This window comes from Chiloscyllium plagiosum, chromosome 11 (assembly GCF_004010195.1).
Source record: "Chiloscyllium plagiosum isolate BGI_BamShark_2017 chromosome 11, ASM401019v2, whole genome shotgun sequence".
NCBI lineage: Eukaryota > Metazoa > Chordata > Chondrichthyes > Orectolobiformes > Hemiscylliidae > Chiloscyllium > Chiloscyllium plagiosum.
In genome coordinates this window covers 78,910,032-78,930,640 of record NC_057720.1, presented here as the reverse complement: position 1 = coordinate 78,930,640, position 20,609 = coordinate 78,910,032, and the positions used below count along the sequence as shown (strand labels likewise).

The following is a 20,609-nucleotide window of genomic DNA, read 5'->3' as shown; positions in this document are numbered from 1 at the left end:
GACCGGGGTTGATATCTGCAGTTGTCATTCCACTTGTGGCTTTCTTAATCTCTCCTCTGTAGACTCCATGAAAGATGCATTGGTACCCAGGAAAATTGAAGTAGACAGCAGTGATGATGAGACACCATGGACCCAGTCTGAGGTGGTTCTCTCTCGATGTTACTGTTGTTAATTGACCAGCAATTAATTTGTCAGGAATTAAACATTGGGACACTGTTTCAAGCAAACCAGGAGAAAAATGAGAGTTTTCAATTGTTTTCTTTGATCACTTCTGTTTTTATTGTTAAGAATTTAGGAATGTAATCATTCCCTGGTGCATTCCCCATGGCATTTTGCTTACTAGTCCACTTGCCAACTAAGCAGCACTGTCGTCTTCTGCAGGCTAAATTATTGCTCCCTTTCAAATTTGGTCTTCTTGAAATTCTGTCCTGATGAATACAAAAAAAGCTTCAAATAGCGTGTCTCTTTCTTTAGCGATGCTCAATGTTGTGTACTACCAAGTAACTATTTATTATAAAAATGTGTGAGATGGTAAGGCAGTTGCAGGTAGGATAACCCATGAAAAGGCTTCCAGGTGTGCGTTTGTGGGAGTGAATGACCCAATAATTAATATAAACACTGTAATAAATTGATTGCATCTTTTTTAATATAACAAAACGATGAATGTGACGAGAGCGTTACATTTTCATGTCATGACTTTGTTCAGCTATTTGAAAACATTCCTTAGAGGAACATGCTGATCAAAGTTCAAGTTAAAATGTAGATGATTAATTGCTTCAAAAGCAAGGGTTAGTGATTGCTTTTCTTCTAATTAAGTCCTGCAACCAACAAATTCCTCTGGGATAAGAATGTAACCTGACACCATCTACCAGCAACATGTTTCCCAAGGTTATAATGACTCATAACCTTGGGAAACATGTTGCTGGTAGATGGTGTCATGTTACATGCTTTTTTCCAGCATTTTCCTTGGACTTTCAATCGTTGGGAGATTACTGAAGACATTCAGCAGTTTGATTGCTGGGCACTTCCTGCCCAATCCTGTTCTCTGCAGTATCATCGAGCGTCCTGATCATTTAGAAAATCTGGCATGTTTTTGACACATTTCATGCATTAGAGATCCATGGTGATGTTGCTATGGAAACCTTCTGCATTTAGGTTCCTACTTGGCTAAAATAAATGGCATTAGAAAAAAAAATGGCACCATAAAAGTCAGCTTTTAGTTAGTACTTACCAATGTTAATGCTGTGTATGATCTGACCTCGGGCGTGTTAGCTCTGTGTGCTGTTTGAACTCAGGAGTGTTAACACTGTCAGAGTTTGGAGGGTTTCTGCCTTTGATGCCACTGTACACTGGTACCTCTGCATAAGGCTGAACTGTCTGTCTCTTGCACTCCAAGCATCATAACCTATCAAACGAGAACTGAAAAGTGAGTTTAGTCTCGAAACGTACTTTTCGTCCGGCACAGGTAAAATGAGTGAAATAGCCTCCTCTGTGCTGTAAGTATCTGTGTTCTGTGATTTAAAGAATGCATTATGAGTTTCTCACATTAAATAAGGTTAATTCCTAAAGTATTTACAAATATATTCTCTTGTTATTTTATGAAAACTGCCTGCTGGTCATTTATTTTCTTTGAAGGATCATGGAAAATTAGACTTCGATTTCAACTACATGACATCTTCTGCGTGAGAACATTTGTATATATTTATTGAAAATGCTTCAAAGGTTACACTAATTATAGATGTTACTCAGGGATCAAAACCTGACTATTAAGTATAAAGCAATTTTTATTTTTAAAACGTGCGAGCTGTACACTGGTTTTAAAAAGTGCTAGCTTTTTTAAAAAATCACTTTTAAAAACTTTTTTAAGAGTTTGTGGGGTGAATTTGTACTTGCAGAATTATATTTTATTTTGCTCGAAAACTGCATGAATCCATGTAAGCTTCTGTAAATCCCTTTTTTAGAAATAGAATCAGTCCAAACATTGGGACACCTTGAATGCATTATCTGAGCTGCCATGGCATCTATTGTTAAAGTTCACTTGAAATGTAACTTTAAAAAAAAAAGTTCTGGGATTTACATTTGAAAAAAACTGAAACCAACATGGTCATTCTAAAAGATGAGAGACTTAACAAACAATCCAGGTCTTTTTCAATATATCATTTCAGTTGCATCACATTTTAAACTTTTGCTATAAATTCTGTGTCCCACGATCTTATACTCTATGACCACTTGATGAAGAAGCAGCACTCCGAAAGCTGGTGCTTCCAGTTAAACCTGTTTGACTATAAACTGGTGTTGTGTGACTTTTAACTTTGTACACCCCAGTCCAACACCAGCTCCTCCAAATCTTAAAAAAGTGATTATTGTGAACATTTCTTTACCATAAGTTCCCCTCTTCTTCTCCCTTAAACTTTACACATGTGCATAGAACTGTTGAATGACTAATACTTTAATCCGTATTATATTTCAAAGTATAGAATGGTACACTATGGATGGGGATGATTGTGTTTATGCAGGTCTTTTTTGTAAATTTAGCCAGTTACTGTCCTATGCTTTCCTCACTTTCTGTTAATATTTTGCCTCCCAAGTATTGAATCAATTCCCCTTTGTAGGTAATTGTTGAAGATTCTGGTATCACTCTTTTAAGCAGCACATTCCAGAACATAGCAACTCAACTGTAAAAAAAATTCAAAATGTTGCCTCAGTTCTTTTTTGTTGCCAGTTGATGTAAATCTCTGCCTTCTGGTCACCTGTTATGGAAAATATTTTTCTTTATTTACTCTCCCAAAACCCTTCATAATATTGCTACTGAATCTTCCCTTTAACCTTTCAACTTTAGAGGAACTACACTTGTTCTCCTTAATTTCTCCACATAATGCGGTCTTTCAGCTGTACATCTTTTTTAAGGCCTCACCATCATCCTAAAGGGTGGCATTGATTATCAGCCACTAGACCCCAGCTGTGTCTAATACATGATGAAGATTTAGTTTCACCCTTTTGGATTTAGTTAAAAATCACACACAACACCAGATTACAGTCCAACAGGTTTATTTGGAAACACTAGCTTTTGGAGCACTGCTCCTTCATTAGGTGGCTGTGAAGCAAGACCATGAGACATAGAATGTATAGCAAAAGATTTCAGTGTCATGCAGCTGCAATAATATATTGAACAAACATAGACTTAAGTCTTTCATCTTCTACAGTGGATTTGCTAGTTTTGGTTCTTTAATATGTAAATCCCAGAACTTCTTTTAAGTCACATTCTCAAGACAACCCAAGATTTGTACTGTATGCTTCTCTGTTTAAAACCAGTGATCATGGAAAGCTCTTTTTTTTGGAGGCTGAGCACTATGCTGATATGTTTGTACATGCTTAAGAGTCACATCACAATTGAGTGAAGCTGCGTGTTTGAGGATCAGATGGTGTTATTGACATAAAATTGGGTGGGCAGGTGTGCTGTGAGAAGGATGCAAAGTTACTTCAGTGTGATTTGGACGAGTTGAATGAGTAGGAAAATGCATGACAAATGAAGTATAATGTGAATAAGTGTGAGATTATCCACTTTGGGAACAAAAATGGCAAGGCGGGTTATTATCTTAACGTTAATAGTTCGGGAAAGGAGGTGATACAGTGAGACCTGGATGCTCTTGTAATCGCTGAAAATACGCGTGTAGATGCAGCAGGCAGTGAAGAAGGCGAACTGTATGTTGGCCTTCGAAGCGAGAGGATTCAAATACAACAGCAGGGATGTCTTGCTATAATTGTATAGGAGGAGAAAGTGAGGACTGCAGATGCTGGAGATCAGAGCTGAAAATGTGTTGCTGGAAAAGCGCAGCAGGTCAGACAGCATCCAAGGAACAGGAGAATCGACGTTTCGGGCATAAGCGGGCTTATGCCCGAAACGTCGATTCTCCTGTTTCTTGGATTCTGCCTGACCTGTTGCGCTTTTCCAGCAACACATTTTCAGCTATAATTGTATAGGGCCTTGGTGAGAATACACCTGAAGTATAGTGTATAATTTTGGTCTCCTTGTCTGAGGAAGAATGTTCTATCTGTGGGGGAGTGCAATTAAGGCTTACCAGACTGATTCCTGGGATGCAAGGATTGATATATGAAGAGAGACTGAATCTGTTAGGACTATGTTCACCAGAGCTTAGAAGATGGTGGTTGTTTGGGGGATTTTGAATCTCAAAAAAAACTATATAATTCTAACAGGACCATTCCAGGTAAATGCAGAAAGTGTGTTCCTGATGGTGGAGGAATGCACAACTAGGGCCGCTGATGAAGGATACAGGGTTGGCCATTTAGGACTGAGTTGAGGAGAAATTTATTCACTCGGAGAATGGCGAGCCTGTGGTTTTCTCTGCCATAGAAAACAGTTGAAGTAAAATCAGTTACTGTTTTCAAGAAGGTGTTAGATATAATTCTTAGGTCTAAAAGTGTCAAAGAGTAATGTGGGAAAGCAGGAGCAAGGTACTGAGTTGGATGATCAGCCGTGATCATATTGAGCCATGAAGTTGGCTCAAGGGGTTAAGTGGCCTATGTTTGCTCCTATTTTCTGTGTTTTCATGTTAACTGAGCTCGAACATTGAAAACCTTACTGTGAGTTGTATCACCCCTTGGATTTTTGTGTCATTTGTTTTTTACGTTTAGGGTTGCAGATCATTTGCTGTGGTCCCACATTGAGAAACTTGCATTTTTGTATGTTTTGTTAATTCATGGAAGGGAACGTTTTCTCCCCCCTGCTATTTAATACCGGAACAGTGCAGGCCTGCTGATGGAAACTCTCCTGTAGTGAACAACATTAAAAATATGCAAGCTGATTCCTACTCAGCATCAATATGCCCAGTACTCAAGGACTAAAGTCATTATTCCATTGCTGACAGCAACTATTTTTTCAATCATAACATGGTTGCAAAGAAAATGACTACACTCCCTCGAGATACAACTGTACTATAGTAACAGTTGGAGATCATTAGGAATTTACTCACTACACTTATGCTAGCTACCCTTAAACACTGACAGAAAATTTATCACATAATGGCAGTATACCTGAGTAACTACAAACAGATGATCATCTGTTATTTTTTCTGAAATGCACTTTTTTGCACTAATCCATTATGGATCAGTTGTAGCACTTCTTTACAACACAGAAGGAAAGAAGACAAAAGCTTTGTTTAAGATGAAACTGTCATAGTGCTACAAGGCAATGTAATGAACAAGGGTAGGTCATTTGGTCTATTTCACTAGGTGATGCCAAATTTTCAACTACCTAGCCTATGGCTCCTCATTCATCACAACATTTGTGCAGTTACTGATCTATTCAATCATTCCCCTACCCAAATCCCCCAACTCCATCTCAATTCTCTGATTCTTTATCTATGTAATTGTAGCCTGAAAATTGCCTGCAATGACTTTTCTTCAAACTGTTCTGCAGTTGCCTCTGGAATCCCCCAAGCATCTACCCTCAGCCTGGTTCTAACCTGTAGGTTTTAATCATAGCAATATTTTCCAAAAATGCAAGCTGTAACCTGACAATTAGTCTACTTCAGAGCCACTTGCTTTGACCCTTCCACTGTATGTAAAATTGTCAGACAGCTTGTCCAACATCCAGTACTAGATGAGTAAAAGTTTTCTTCAACTAAATATGGAGAAGAACACTGCTTCGCAAACTCCACTTTCGAGTGAACAGCTCCCTAGAAATTGTTTCAAAGCTAAAGTAGACCATTTATGCTCGTTGTTAAAATCTTTACTCTGTCACTCTTTTATGGGATTTGGGTGTCACTGCCAAGTCTAACATTTGTTGCTCACCCTTAGATCCTCTGATTAGTTCTACGCAACTTCAGAGGGCAAGTTGTTGGAGGGAATCCTGAAGGACATGATTTACATGTAGTCAGAAAGCCAAGGACTGATTAGGGATAGTCAACATGGCTTCAGAGTCAGAGAGTCATAGAGATATACAACACAGAAACAGACGCTTCAGTCCATGCCAACCAGATATCTTAAATCAATTTCATCCCATTTGCCAGCATTTGGTCCATATCCCTCGAAATGCTTCCTATTCATATACCTGTCCAGATGACTTTTAAATGTGGTGAAGGTGCCAGTGTTGGACTGAGGAGGACAAAGGTCAAAATCTCACAACACCAGGTTATAGTCCAACAGGTTTATTTGGAAGTACAAACTTTTGGAGCTCTGCTCCTTCATCAGTTAGCTGGTGGGACAGGATCATAGGTCACAGAATTTACTGTAAATCTACTGGTTTTGTGTAATATTTAACTTTTAAATGTTGTAATTGTACCAGCCTCCACCACTTCTCTAGCAGCTCATTCCATACGCGTACCACCGTCTACATGAGAAGGTTGCCCCTTTGATACCTTTTAAATATTTCTCCTCTCACCCTAAACCTATACCCTCTAGTTTTGCTCTCCCCCTTCCCAGGGACAAGACTTTGTCTATTTACTCTATCCTTGTCCGTCATGACCTTATAAACCTCAGCCTCTGATGTTCCAGGGAAAATAGCCCCAGCCTATTCAGCCTCTTCTGAAAGTTCAAACCCTCCAACCTTGGCAACATCCTTGTGTTACAACACAGGGTAAACGCTCCTGCTCAATTTACCCCAGCAATGCAGAAAAGATTTATTCCGTGCAGTAATCTGTAAAAATTTGATAGGCCAAGAACTAGTTAAAGTAAAAATTAACAACTTTGTTTCTTAAAGTATAACAGAGAATAATTATCTAAGAACTATTTACAACTCCTTCCTCTAACCTATCTTTTACCTTCCCCTTCTGTGATACTAGTCCAATAAAACTCCCGATTAAAATTTACAAAATAAACCTTCTTATCTCAAAACCAGGCAGTTGTAGGTTCTTCTCTGTATTCCCGTCTTCTTTTCTTCTTCTTGGGGATTCTGCTTCACAGATTACTGATTGATAAAGGTACCTTTAAGAGAGCTATTTTTCGGGCAGTCTCTACATACTGGCTTGACGGTTCTCCTCCCAACTGTTCAATTTTCCATGGTCTTATATCCCCAAAGCATCGGATTGTTTCATTGGCTTTTAAGATTGTCAATATACTAAGTTCAAATTGGCTTGGAGTTTGGTATTTTTTGGGTTGAATTTAAGCTGATTGACCTAATTCAAATCTGTTTTTGGCTCCAGACAACCAGCTACCCTAGCTACCCCAGTAGCTGGACCACATGTTACATTGTATTTTATTGAGAATGCTTGGTGCTGTCCCTGCTATCTTTTAACTCTCTTAAAGGTACAGTACTGTCACAACTTCATAACATTTGTATATCTTTTCTGAACCCTTTCAAGTTTTACAACATCTTTCCTGTAGGAAGGAGACCAGAATTGCACCCAGTGTTCCAAAAATGGCCTAACTCATGTCCTATGCAACTGCAACATGGCGTCCCAACTCCTATACTCACTGCTCTGACCAATAAAGGCAAACATACCAAACATTTTCTTCACTATTCTAACTCCCTTAAGACTCTCAAGGAACTGTGTCCTGTATTCCAAGGTCTCTTTGTTCAGCAACACTCCCAGGACCTTACCATTCAATGTATAAGTCCTGCCCTAACTTGCCTTTCCAAAATGCAGCACCTCCCATTTATCAAAATTAAACTCCATCTTCCACTCCTCGGCCCAATTGCCCATCTGAACATGGTCCCACTGTACGCTGAGGTAACCTTCTTCACTGTCCACTGCATCTTCAAATTTGATGTTGGCTGCAAACTTACTAAATATGTCTCCTATGTTCACATCCAAATTATTTATATAAATGACGAAAAGCAGTGGACCCAGCACTGGTCCTTGTGGTACACCACAGGCCTCCAGTCTGAAAACCGTCCAAACCTTCTGCCTTCTACCTTCGAGCCAGTTCTGTATCAAAATGGCTAGTTCTCCCAATATTCCACCTGATCTAACCTTGCTAACCAGTCTCCCATGAGGAATTCTGTCAAATGAGGTCCATATAGATCACATCCACCGCTCTGCCCTCATCAATCCTCTTTGTTACGTATTCAAAAAAACTCTGGATAAGATGTTCAACAGCTGGGATACTGCAAACTAGCTGGAAGGATAACCTCTTTTTTGACTGTTCTTCTTTTGACTGGGTAGGGCAACTCCAATCATAAACCATTATGGCAAAAAAAATTAAGGCTGTCTCTAAAACATCACAACATGAAAATGCAGGTTATTTAATGTTTCAATCTGAGATTCAAGTTGTATAAGATTGGAATATTTCATTGCCGCAGTGTCGAGCAGGAATGTTTGAGGGAAAAAATAATAATTTCCCACCAGTATTCAGCTACTGTGACTCTGTTATGTGATCACACATCTCTTGTTATATTGCCACCTCTTTTCATCCCTTATATTCCCCCAAATGGGAGTGGTGGGCCTGTGGAATTCATTGCCACAGAGCGCAGTGGAGGCCGGGACGCTGGGTGTCTTCAAGGCAGAGATTCATAAATTCTTGATCTCACAAGGAATTAAGGGCTACGGGGGAAGTACGGGTAAGTGGAACTGAAGCACCCATCAGCCATGATTAAATGCCAGAGTGGACCCGATGGACCGAATGGCCTTGCTTCTACTCCTATGTCTTATGGTCTTAAATGTTTGCCTACCTTTTGGTTTGAAGTTCCAAAGAAGGGTTCTCCTTCAAAATTAAACCTTAGCTGGTCTTCTGGCTCTATACATGCCATCTGAGTTGTATATTTTTGACATTTTCTGGTCTCCTGTTGTACAAGTTAGTAGTCATATTGCTTCTCTGTCCATTGGATTGTCCTGATAAGCAGTGTGCTTTCCATCTTTGCGACTTTTAGTTTAAATGGCAGCGTAAGTGGAAAGCAGTTTGTCTTACTTAGTGCATGGGAGATTTGAAAAGCTTTCAGTTGGGTCAATGTGGAGAGAGAAGAAAGTTAAAAATCACACAACACCAGGTTATAGTCCAACAGGTTTATTTGGAAGCACTAGCTTTTGGCACGCTGCTCCTTCATCAGATTTTTGTGGAGCATAAGATTGTAGGACACAGAATTTATAGCAAAAGTTTACAGTGTGATGTAACTGAAATTATATATTGAAAAAGACCTGGATTGTTAGTTAAGTCTCTCATCTTTTAGAATGTTAAAAATCACACAACACCAGGTTTTAGTCCAACAGGTTTATTTGGAACCACTAGCTTTCAGAGCGCTGACTTCAGCGATCCAGGACATTCGACCTCAGACCTTCAGGTGACCATCCTCCAAGGCGGACTTCGGGACAGGCAGCAGAAGTGGCCAAGCAGAGGCTGATAACTAAGTTACGTACCCATAGGGAGGGCCTCAACCGGGACCTTGGGTTCATGTCACACTACAGGTGACCACCATTACACTATACACACACACAGACACTCCTACACACACACACACACACACATGTGTATACAGGCATGCACACAGACACTTACACACATCCCTACAGACACACACACTCATATATGCATCCTCTCAACTTAGACCACTCTACACTCACACACACACAGATACACTCTTTCTCACAGACACTCACAACCCTCCGCCCTAGACACACACACTCCGACCCTCACATGCACCTCCTCACAGACTTCGATACTCTACACTCACATACACACACATACACACTCTCACTCATATTCACAACTCCCCCACCCCAGACACACACACATACACACACAGACACAGATTCACACACACGCACACATATACATATATGTTTGTGGGATGAATTTGTATTTGCAGAGTTACGTTGTCCTTTGCTCAAAAACTGCATGAATTCATGTAAGACTCTGTTAACTCACTTTTTAGATTAGAATCAGTCTAAACATTATGGCACCGTTAGAGAACACAGGGGGCTAACACTTTCAACATATTATCTGGCTAACACCAATTGTTACAGATAATCAGAGAATGTAACTTGTTAAAAAAAGTTTTGTGATTTACATATGAAAGAAGTAAAACTATCATGGTATTCGAACTGATGAAAGACTCAACAAACAATCAAGGTATTTTTCAATGTATAATTTCAGCTACATCATACTGTAAACGTTTGCTATAAATTCTGTGTCTTACAATATGTCCTCCACAACCACCTGATGAAGGAGCAGTTCTCCGAAAGCTAGTGCTTTCAATTAAACCTGCTGGACTATAATCTGGTGTTGTGTGATTTTTAACTTTGTACACCCTCGTCCAACTCTGGCATCTCCAAATCATGATCTTTTAGAATGACCATGTTGGCTTCGGTTCTTTTATATGTAAATTCCAGAACTTTCTTAAAGTTACATTCTCAAGTGAACTTTAACAATAGGTGCCTTCTTGGCCTAGATAATGCATTGAAGGTGTGAGGTGCCCTGTGTGAGGCTGTCTGTGCCCCAATATTCAGACTGATTCTAATCTAAAAAAGGCATTTACAGAATCTTACATGAATTCACGCAGTTTTTGAGTAAAATAAAGTGTAATTCTGCAAGTACAAATTCACCCCACAAACGTAAATGTGTGTGCATGCATGTGGGTGGGTGTGCGCAGGGAGGTATGAGTGTCTGTGAGAGAGTGTGTGTATGTGTGAGTGTAAAGGGATATATGTCTGTGAAAGGGTGCATGTGGGAGTGTGTGTGTGTGTAGGAGTGTCTGTCTGTGTCTATCTCGTGGGTTCATGTCACACTACAGGTGACCCCACTGCACTACACGCGTGTGCACACACACACACACACACACACAGTCACAGACACTCAGTCACTCTCTCATAGACACTTATATTCCCCTGCACATACCCATCCACGTGCGCGCGCACACACACACAAGTTTGTGGGGTGAATTTGTACTTGCCGAATTACATTTTAATTTGCTCAAAAACTGCATGAATCCATGTAAGAATCCATGTAAATCCGTTTTTTAGATTAGAATCAGTCTAAACATTGGGGCACAGACAGCCTCACACAGGACACCTCACATCTTCAACGCATTATCTCAAAGAACAAAGAGAACAAAGAATACTTACAGCCCAGGAACAGGCCCTTCGGCCCTCCAAGCCTGAGCCAATCCAAATCTACTGTCTAAACCTGTCGCCCAATTGCTAAGCATCTGTATCCCTCTGCTCCCCACCTACTCATGTATCTGTCCAGACACACCTTAAATGAATCTACCGTGCCTATCTCTACTACCTCTGCTGGCAATGCGTTCCAGACACCCACCACCTTCTGTGTGAAGTACTTGCCACATGTATCCCCCTTAAACATTTCACCTCTCACCTTGAAAGCGTGACCTCTCGTTATTGCATCCTTCACCCTGGGAAAAAGTTTATCTCTATCCACCCTGTCTAAACCCTTCATGATTTTGTAAACCTCAAGCTCCTTTTTTCTAATGAAAACAAACCTAAACTACTCAACCTCTCTTCATAGTTATCACCTTCCATACCAGGCAACATCCTCATAAATCTTCTCTGCACCCTCTCCAAAGTGTCCACATCCTTTTGGTAATGTGGCGACCAGAACTGTATGCAGTATTCTAAACGCGGCCGAACCAATGTCTTGTACAATTTTAACATGACTTGCCAGCTCTTATACCCAATACCCCGTCCAATGAAGGCAAGCACACTATATGGCTTCTTGACTACTCTATCCATTTATGCAGCAACCTTCAGGGTACAATGGACCTGCACTCCCAGATCTTCCTACCCATCAACTTTTCCCAAGGCTCTTCTGTTCATTGTATAATTCACTCTAGAATTAGACTTGCCTAAATGCATCACCTCACATTTGTTTGGATTGAATTCCATCTGTCACTTTTCTACCCAACTCTCCAATCTATCTGTATCTTCCTGTATTCTTTGACAGTCCCTTATCTTTTCTGCTACTCCACCAATCTTCGTGTCATCTGCAGACTTGCTGATCATACCAACAGTGCTCTCTTCCAGGTCATATATGTATATCACAAATAACAGTGGCCCCAACACTGCCCCCTGTGGAACACCTCTCGTCACCTTTCTCCATTTTGAGAAACTCCCTTCAACTACTAGCCCTTCCTTCATCGATCAACTTGGTCACTTCCTCAAAGAACTCTATTAAATTGGTAAGGCATGATCTCCCCGACATAAAACCGTGTTGCCTATCACTGATAAGCCCATTCTTTTCTAAATATAGGTAGATACTATCCCTCAGTACCCTCTCCAGCGACTTTCCCACCACTGATATCAGGCTCACTGGTCTGTAGTTACCCGGAATATCCCTACTACCCTTCTTGTACAGGGGGACAACATGAGCAACCTTCCAGTCCTCCAGCACCTCACCTGTATTTAAGGATGCCACAAAGATATCTGTCAGGGCCCCAGCTATTTCCTCTCTCGCCTCCCTCAGCAACCTGGGATAGATCCCATCCGGTCCTGGGGATTTGTCCACTTTAATAACCTCTAGCCTACCCCAACACATCATCCCTACTTATGCCAACGTGATCTCACTAATCAAACTTCTATCTCTAATCTCAACATTCATCATGTTCCTCTCCTCAGTGAACACTGAAGCAAAGTAATCATTCAGAATCTCACCCATTCTCTCAGGTTCAACACACAGCCTTCCTTCATTATCCTTTAGTGGATCAATCCTTTCTCTAGTTACCCGCATGCTTCTTATATAAGAATAAATTGTTTTGGGATTCTCCTTAATTCTGCTCACTAACGTTATTTCATGACCCCTTTTAGCCCGCTTGATTCGTCATTTAAGACAGGTCCTACTCTTCCAATATTTTTCAAGGGCCCGTTTTGTTCTTAGCTGCCTAGACCTATGTATGCTTCCCATTCCACTTGGCTAGTCATACAATGTCTCCTGTCATCTACAGTTCACGACTCTTGCCTTTCCTATCCTTTGCCTTCAACGGGACATGCCTATCCTGCACTATCCGTAACCTATCTCATCCAACATGGCTCCTATTGTTAAAGTTCACTTGAGAATGTAAATTTAAGAAAGTTCTGGAATTTACGTATGAAAGAACTGAAACCAACATGCCCGTTCTAAAACATGAGAGACTTAACAAACAATCCAGGTCTTTTTGAATACATAATTTCAGTTACATCACACTGCAAACTTTTGCTATAAATTCTGTGTCCTACGATCTTATACTGCACAAAAATCTGATGAAGGAGCGCTCCAAAAGCTAGTGCTTCCAATTAAACCTGTTGGACTTTAACCTAGTGCTGTGTAATTTTTAACTTTGTACACCCCAGTCCAACACCAGCACCGCCAAATCATGACTACCATCGAGAGAGAAGAAGCTCTGGTCAGTGAGGAGAGGACCGTCAATTTAATGCTGTGGGATATGAATTTATGAAACATGTCTTTGCAGATAGTTGTTGAAGCATGAAATGCTTTGCCACAGGCTGTGGTTGAGGCAGAAACCATTGAATCTTTGAAAGGATTGATGGATTAGAAAATTGAAACAGAAAAAAAAGTAATTAGGTTTCAATTACTTCTATTAAAGATCCAAATGTACTTGTTGTGCACTGTGAGTTTAAACATTCCATATAGCAGCAGGAAAATTGGAGCCCATGGAAGTACACACCTTAACTTTGGTTAGAGTTCTCAGCAATTAGTTTGGCCCTCCAGTATTACTCTAGGAAATAAACCTAATTTCCATAATTTCCTTTGCAAAATGACCCCACAATGCCTGAAATCATCTTTGTCACTTATTAACGAAGTGTCAGTAATGTCCTCCAACATTAAGTGTCCAAATTTACAAATGAACCCAAGCAAATTCATTTATCACAACAATTTAACCTCGATAAATTAATACTTTGGCAATTTTTTCTTGCTTATTAAGTTATTTGAGTGCTGCCAATCATTATCGAAGTATTTTCAGAGATTTATTCAGTAAAACCCTTACATCCTTTGTCCATTCAGCATGCTGTACCATGGAACTGATGGCAAGTTTTGTTAATGTCTCCTGATTATGTCTGGAAGTTACCAGGAATATATGAACAGTATTCACAATCTGTTTATTTACAAATAGCAGATCAGTCTAACTCTCTCATTCATTTCCAGGCAGGGTTACGCAGTTAAATTCACAGCTGTAAATAGTATTCTCTTTATTAGATCTTTTTCCAATGTGTCAAATTGGTTTTTAATATAAAAGGTATATTTATACATGTTCTGAGACTTCTGTTAAATATTTGTGTTCAGGGCACGCAACATTTGGCTTATACCTATGTGGGAACCTGGAACAAACAGCTGGTGATGAATAAAGCTCTTATTTGATCCTGGACAAAGGTATCTAAGTGAGCAAGACATTTTGCAAGCTATCTTTATATATCCCTCCAGAATATTGAAGACAGATATCTTCACATAAATGGGGAGGAAGCACTAAGACTTGGGGACAGCTCTCCATGCTGGAAGGCATTCCCATAAAACCAAGCATGAGAATATCGCCAGTGTGTTGATACATATCGTGGCAGTGTAGCAGAAAGACAAGCAGCAGCTACCAGATTGTTCCATATCCAACTGGTCAAACCATAATTTGATTGAATATAATGTATAGTAACGCCATGACAATAATGAATGCCCCTCCACCATCTTACTTGTGATGGACTTCTAATACTTGCTGTCCAGTCCAGGCGCGCACGTGCATGTTTTTCAATAAATAATCAATTGGACTGTGCTTCCTAGGGAAGGAGGAGATTAATAGGGACAAAATTTGTCCAAGATGATACTCCAGGTTAATGATTTGCACTCGGCTCTGTAATTGAATGTCAGACAGATGATGCAGCACGTCAAAGCTGTGTTACCTGAGCAGTTTTCTTAGCTCCTGAGTAGTGTTTGGAATGGAACCAATGTCATCGGCAGCTAGCACTAACTGATCGAAAGTAAAGAAGAAGTTTACACTTGTGCAGTATCTTTTACACCCTCAAGGCAACTGAAAGTTACTATCAGTCAACTGGTTACATTTTTCAGTGCACCTGTACAATTAGGAGTTCTTGGTATTTGCCAGTCAAAACTTTTTCAGAAAGCAGATCAGAGAAAACTCTGTCTGAGAGAAGTGCAAACTGATGTCAGGCTGACAATGAATGGAGATGTCTGTACGTAAATAAGAAATGTATTTGGTCGGCACTCCCACTCTTATGTCAGAAGACTGTGGTTCAATGGAAAAGCGCAACAGGTCAGGCAGCATCAAAGGAACAGGAGAATCGACGTTTTGGGCATAAACCTGAAGAATGGCTTATGCCCGAAACGTCGATTCTCCTGTTCCTTTGCTGCTGCCTGACCTGCTGCGCTTTTCCAGCAACACCTTTTTAAGCTCTGATCTCCAGCATCTGCAGTCTTCACTTTCTCCCACTGTGGTTCAATTCCCACTTTACAGAGACTTGAGCTGAAAATCCAAGATGTCACTTCAGGTGACATGTGAAAAAACGGTCTCATCTCCTCCTGCAAGTAGTGTTCAATACTCCAATGGCAATATTTTGAAGAAGAACATTGGAGATCACAATGGTGTCATGGTCAAATGTTATTCCTCACGCCACACTTCAAATCAAATTATCTGGAAATATTTCTCTTTGTGTAGGTTTTCTGTGCTCAACTGTGCTAACACTTTCCTTCCTTTCAAAATTAACTATACAGCATTGCTAAACTGCATAACATTCATTGTAAAGCACTCTGGGGCATTCTGAAGATGGAAAAGAAAGGATATCCATGAAAATCTTTGAATGTTTGTGTCAGAATTTCTGCATTGTAAGGATAGGCTTTGTAATTTTACAACATCAGGTCACTCCCATCAATTCTGTTTCAGTTACTTTAACAGATTAATGGAAATTCCAATCAGTTCAGTTCTACAATAGGGCCAAGAATGTCGGTCAGTCCTGTCATGAAAACCTTTTCTTTCTCGGATCGGACGATATTTGCAGCCTTGCTTTTGTGACCCACAGTCTGGGAGTAGTTTTATTTGAAGACTGATCATTCTCCAAACAGAACAAATGCTTAACAACATTTTTGTCTTTTATTTTATTTAGAGATCCAGATGTACATTTGCAACAGAAAACGTTATGGCTACCTCCCAGTGCCCCTAAAGGCCCAGCAGTCCTTACAAGAGGATATTGAAACCTTTGTTCATGTTCTCATTGAAAGAATGAGTAAGTTTACTGACAAGGACAAAAACAAATTCTGCAATGGCCATGATATATTTTCAAACAAAATGCTGTTTAAATTGTCCAAATATTGAGCGATATTTCAGAGAAATAAATCACAAAAACACACACAGGGTGTCAAATGCTGACATTATTAGAGAAATAGAACGACATACTGTTTCATCGTCTACTTTTCTTACTGAACAGGAAATCCATGAAGAATTTATTTTACTTCATGATTGCAAACTGGTTGAGTAGGAATCAATGGTTCATTAAATTAAAAATGCAGACTTGTTTCTGTCTAGGTTCACTTAGAGTCGTAGGTTCACTTACAGCACAGAAACAGACCCTTTGGTCCAACTCGTCCAAGCCAACCAGATATCCTAAATTAATCTAGTCCCATTTTCCAGCACTTGGTCCATATCCTGTTAAACCCTTCCTATTCATATACCCATCGAGACGCTTTTTAAGTGCTGTAATTGTACCAGCCTCCACCACTTCCTCGGCCAGCTCGTTCCATACATGCACCACCCTCTGCGTGCAAAAGTTGTCCTTTATGTCCCTTTTAAATCTTTCTCCTCTCACCCTAAACCTCTGCCCTCTAGTTCTGGACTCCCCATCCCAGGGAAAAGCCCTGATGAAGGGCTTTTGCCCGAAACGTCGATTTTCCTGCTCCTTGGATGCTGCCTGAACTGCTGTGCTTTTCCAGCACCACTCTAATCTAGAATCTGGTTTCCAGCATCTGCAGTCATTGTTTTTACCCAGGGAAAAGACCTTGTCTATTCACCCTATCCATGCCTCTCATGATTTTATAAACTTCTATAAGGTCACCCCTCAGCCTCCAACGCTCCAAGGAAAATAGACCCAGCCTCTTCAGCCTCTCCATACAGCTCAAACCCTCCAAACCTGGCAACATCCTTGTAAATCTTTACTGGACCTTTCAAGTTTCATAACATCCTTCCTAAACCAGGGAGACCAGAATTGCACGCAGTATTCCAAAAATGGTTTAACCAATATCCTGTACGGCCACAACATGACCTCCCAACTCCTGTAGTCAATGCACTGACCAATGAAGGCAAACATACCAAACTTGTGTTTGAAATCTCATTCAAAATTCCTATCTTTACAATGACATCACGTCTGTGGTTCCTTTGAACCTAAAATCTGATTGTTCATTTTTGAAAATAACAACACTTTAAAAGTGAGTAATCTTACATCGTGCAGTTTCATCCAGTTATCATCATACAATTATGAGTTAACAAAACAAATAAAGACAGCCAGGGTGCTCCATTCAAAATCACAGTGTGCTGAGGGAGTCCTGCACCACAGCAGGAGCTTCTGAACCAGAACCCTGCGTTTGTGCAGTGCAGCCACAGTTATGAAATGAGAATTACTCACCCAACATGTAATGCAGTGGAAGGGAATGCCTATGTTGTTTCTTCAAACTAGGTTAATGGAATTCAGAAACTATGGGGCTGTGTTAAACTTATGGGAGCTCATAGCAGACCACCTGAAGAGAACTAATGCAACGGTTTTCGTCTACTCATTACAAAGGGCATGTGGCAGCAATGTAGAAAGTGCCAAAAAGATTTACACAGGGTTTACCACAACTGGCAAGACTGAACAGGCCGGGGCTTTGTTCACTCAGTAAGGCAACATGAAGCAGTGATCTGACAAATGTCTCTAAAGTTATGTAAGCATTTGAAAGGTTTGATGCAGAGAACGTGTTTTAACTTGTGAGGGAATCCAAAATTAATGTGACAAATATTGGGCAGTTACTATTTTATTAGAAAGCGAGGATCAACTCTTTTTGTTTAATGAGTAGTTAAAATGTAGAAATAGCACTAGAGAGAGCATTGGAGGCAACTGCCATGGAGGCAGATATGACGGGTCGTGACAGGACATAGGTAAAATGACAGGACATTCTGATCAGGTGAGATGAAGTAGAGTGGGAGCAGATTAATGTGGAGCAGAGGGTCCACCAAAGATCCATTGGACTAAATATCCCTTTACAGATATTTAATGTCATGTATTTATTCAAACCCTAACATAAATTTGATTTGATTTGATTGTTATTCAAACCCATTGCCCCATTCAACCTGATCATGGGCTGATTTATACCTCAACACCTTGTAATTACATTGTCTTTGTGTCCTTTGATACTCTTAACTCACAATGTTTTATTAATCTCCCTCCCGAAGGCTTCAACTTTCCTGTTAATGTAGAGCTCGAATCCTTGGAATGTAAAACAGTGCATAATTTTAGAAGGTTTTTACATCATAAAGCCATCAATTGTGTCCAGAATCAGTTGTTAAATTTTGTTGCTCAGAATCTTTCCAAGTGAAGAATGTATTGCATTTTCTGAAGTTATTTTAATCCTATAATATCAGTGCAAAGTGGTTTGTCTTCACATCAATGATGTGCTTACATTATTAATATAGTCTGGCTGTGCAGTACATGATGATGAAAGCACCATAGTCTACGACAAGCGAACCAGGACAATGAAGAGAGACTGGGGAGAGGCAGCTCAGGATTTGTGAAAACAACACTTTTTTATTTTCGATGCTTGTTTCAGAGATCATACAGCATTATCCACTCTCACAGGTACAATTTACAGGTGTGGAAGAAGGATGGGTACTTTTGGACACTTGCTCAGAAAAACGGAAAAGCACTTTGCCCCTGTACAACAGCATGTAGTCTAACTGACCTGGTTGAACGTCATTTAGTTATAAGGAACGTGGCCAGGAAAATTAATGATTGTATTGTGAGAATTAAAATTCCACGTCTACCCTTTTGTCATATAAGTCATGCTGTGGTCATTCAATTGTAGTGTCAAAAAGTAGTTGACATGCATTTTATTTTGAAGTTAACGTGAGAAACCTCTCTGGATGGAAAGGTCTGAAAAATGTGGAAACTCCATTTGACCTCAAGTTCATTAACCCTGTCAGGTGGAGGTTTACGGATAGGCAAGAAAGTGCAGTAATGATGACAAACGGGCCTCTTCACCTGCTGGTAAGGCATTGAGGAGAAACATGCCCATAAAATTCAGTGAACCGATGGGAATAGAGCTGTGAGCAAAACACCTGGAAGCTCATGAAATCTCAATGCTGACAATCCCTCAGGCATCTTAACTTTTATGAATGATGAGAGAAACAGAAAGCAAGCGCTGAATGTGATTTGCATGGCGCTGGCATCTCAAAATAAATGCTCAGTACAGTTCACCAGAGTTAGTTCAGCATTAGCTTCCTGATGAAGATAATCCTGCTGGCATCCACTTTCCCATTGCAAGGACACACAAATCACTCATTGTGCCTCATACTGTTGAAGAGTAACATTCAGAGTGAATTTTAACTCATGAAACACATATTAAAAGGCAGTAACAAGCCTGAAAACAGGGGTCTTGGACAATTGAAACATAAACAGAAATTGCTGGAAAACCTCAGCAGATCTGGCAGTATTTGTGAAGGGAAAAACTCAGTTCTGAAAGAAAGGTCACTGGACCCGAAATGTTAACCCTGCTTTCTCTCTACAGATGCTGCCATACCTGCTGAGTTTTTCCTATAATTTCTGATTTTGTTCTTGATTTCCCGCAACTTCGGTTCTTAAGTTTTTTTTCTTGGATAATAGACTAATGTGATTGGTGTCAGAGTTAATTTCATTTCGATTGTCAACCTTTCTATCAGTGGTTACATTGTGCAGCAAGCATGGACATTGTCATTGTTCCACTCTATAATTTGGCTAATAATTTGCTGAGGCTAATTGAAGTGCTTGCATCCACTACAGCTAAGATCAGTTAACTCAGTAAAAAACACTGGAATCTAACCCAGGCATTTTTCCATCTGTATGGAGTAGCACCTTTTCAAGAGCAGTGAGGGACGAGCAATAAACGTTAGCTAAGCAGCAACGTCCACATCGCATGACTGAATCTGATAAAAAAAGAACATTTTGCCGACTGAGCTCCAGGGGACAGGCTTATCAGTGATCAACTTTCCAGTTTATTGAGCACATGTTGACTCTTTGTTGTTAGCTTAATCATTAGGAATCCTTGAAGGAATTTCCTGAAGGCTTAAACCCATTATAGAGATTTAACAACTTCACCAAGTGATTGCTGGGTCTCTTGCTGAGATATTTATATCATCAATAGTCACAGGTGAGGCGCCGGAAGACTGGAGGTTGGCTAACGTGGTGCCACTGTTTAAGAAGAGTGGTAAGGACAAGCCAGGGATCTGCAGACCAGTGAGCCTGACGTCAGTGGTGGGCAAGTTGTTGGAGGGAATCCTGAGGAAGAGAATGTACATGTATTTGGAAAGGCAGGACTGATTAGGGATACTCAACATGGCTTTGTGCGTGGGAAATCATGTCTCACAAACTTGATTGAGTTTTTTGAGGAAGTAACAAAGAGGATTGATGAGGGCAGAGTGGTAAATGTGATCTATATGGACTTCAGTAAGGTGTTTGACAAAATTCCCCATGGGAGACTGATTAGCAAGG

The 20,609-nt window shown here is 40.2% G+C and overlaps 1 protein-coding gene across 1 annotated transcript in view; it reads left to right on the top strand.

The window, feature by feature from the left end:
- Positions 1–20,609, top strand: part of LOC122554608 (procollagen galactosyltransferase 2-like) — a 173,640-nt gene that overhangs the window by 119,858 nt on the left and 33,173 nt on the right. The window contains exon 6 of the mRNA XM_043699912.1: positions 16,005–16,124. Coding sequence (XP_043555847.1) covers positions 16,005–16,124 — 120 coding nt within the window. The remainder of the gene's footprint in view (positions 1–16,004; positions 16,125–20,609) is intronic.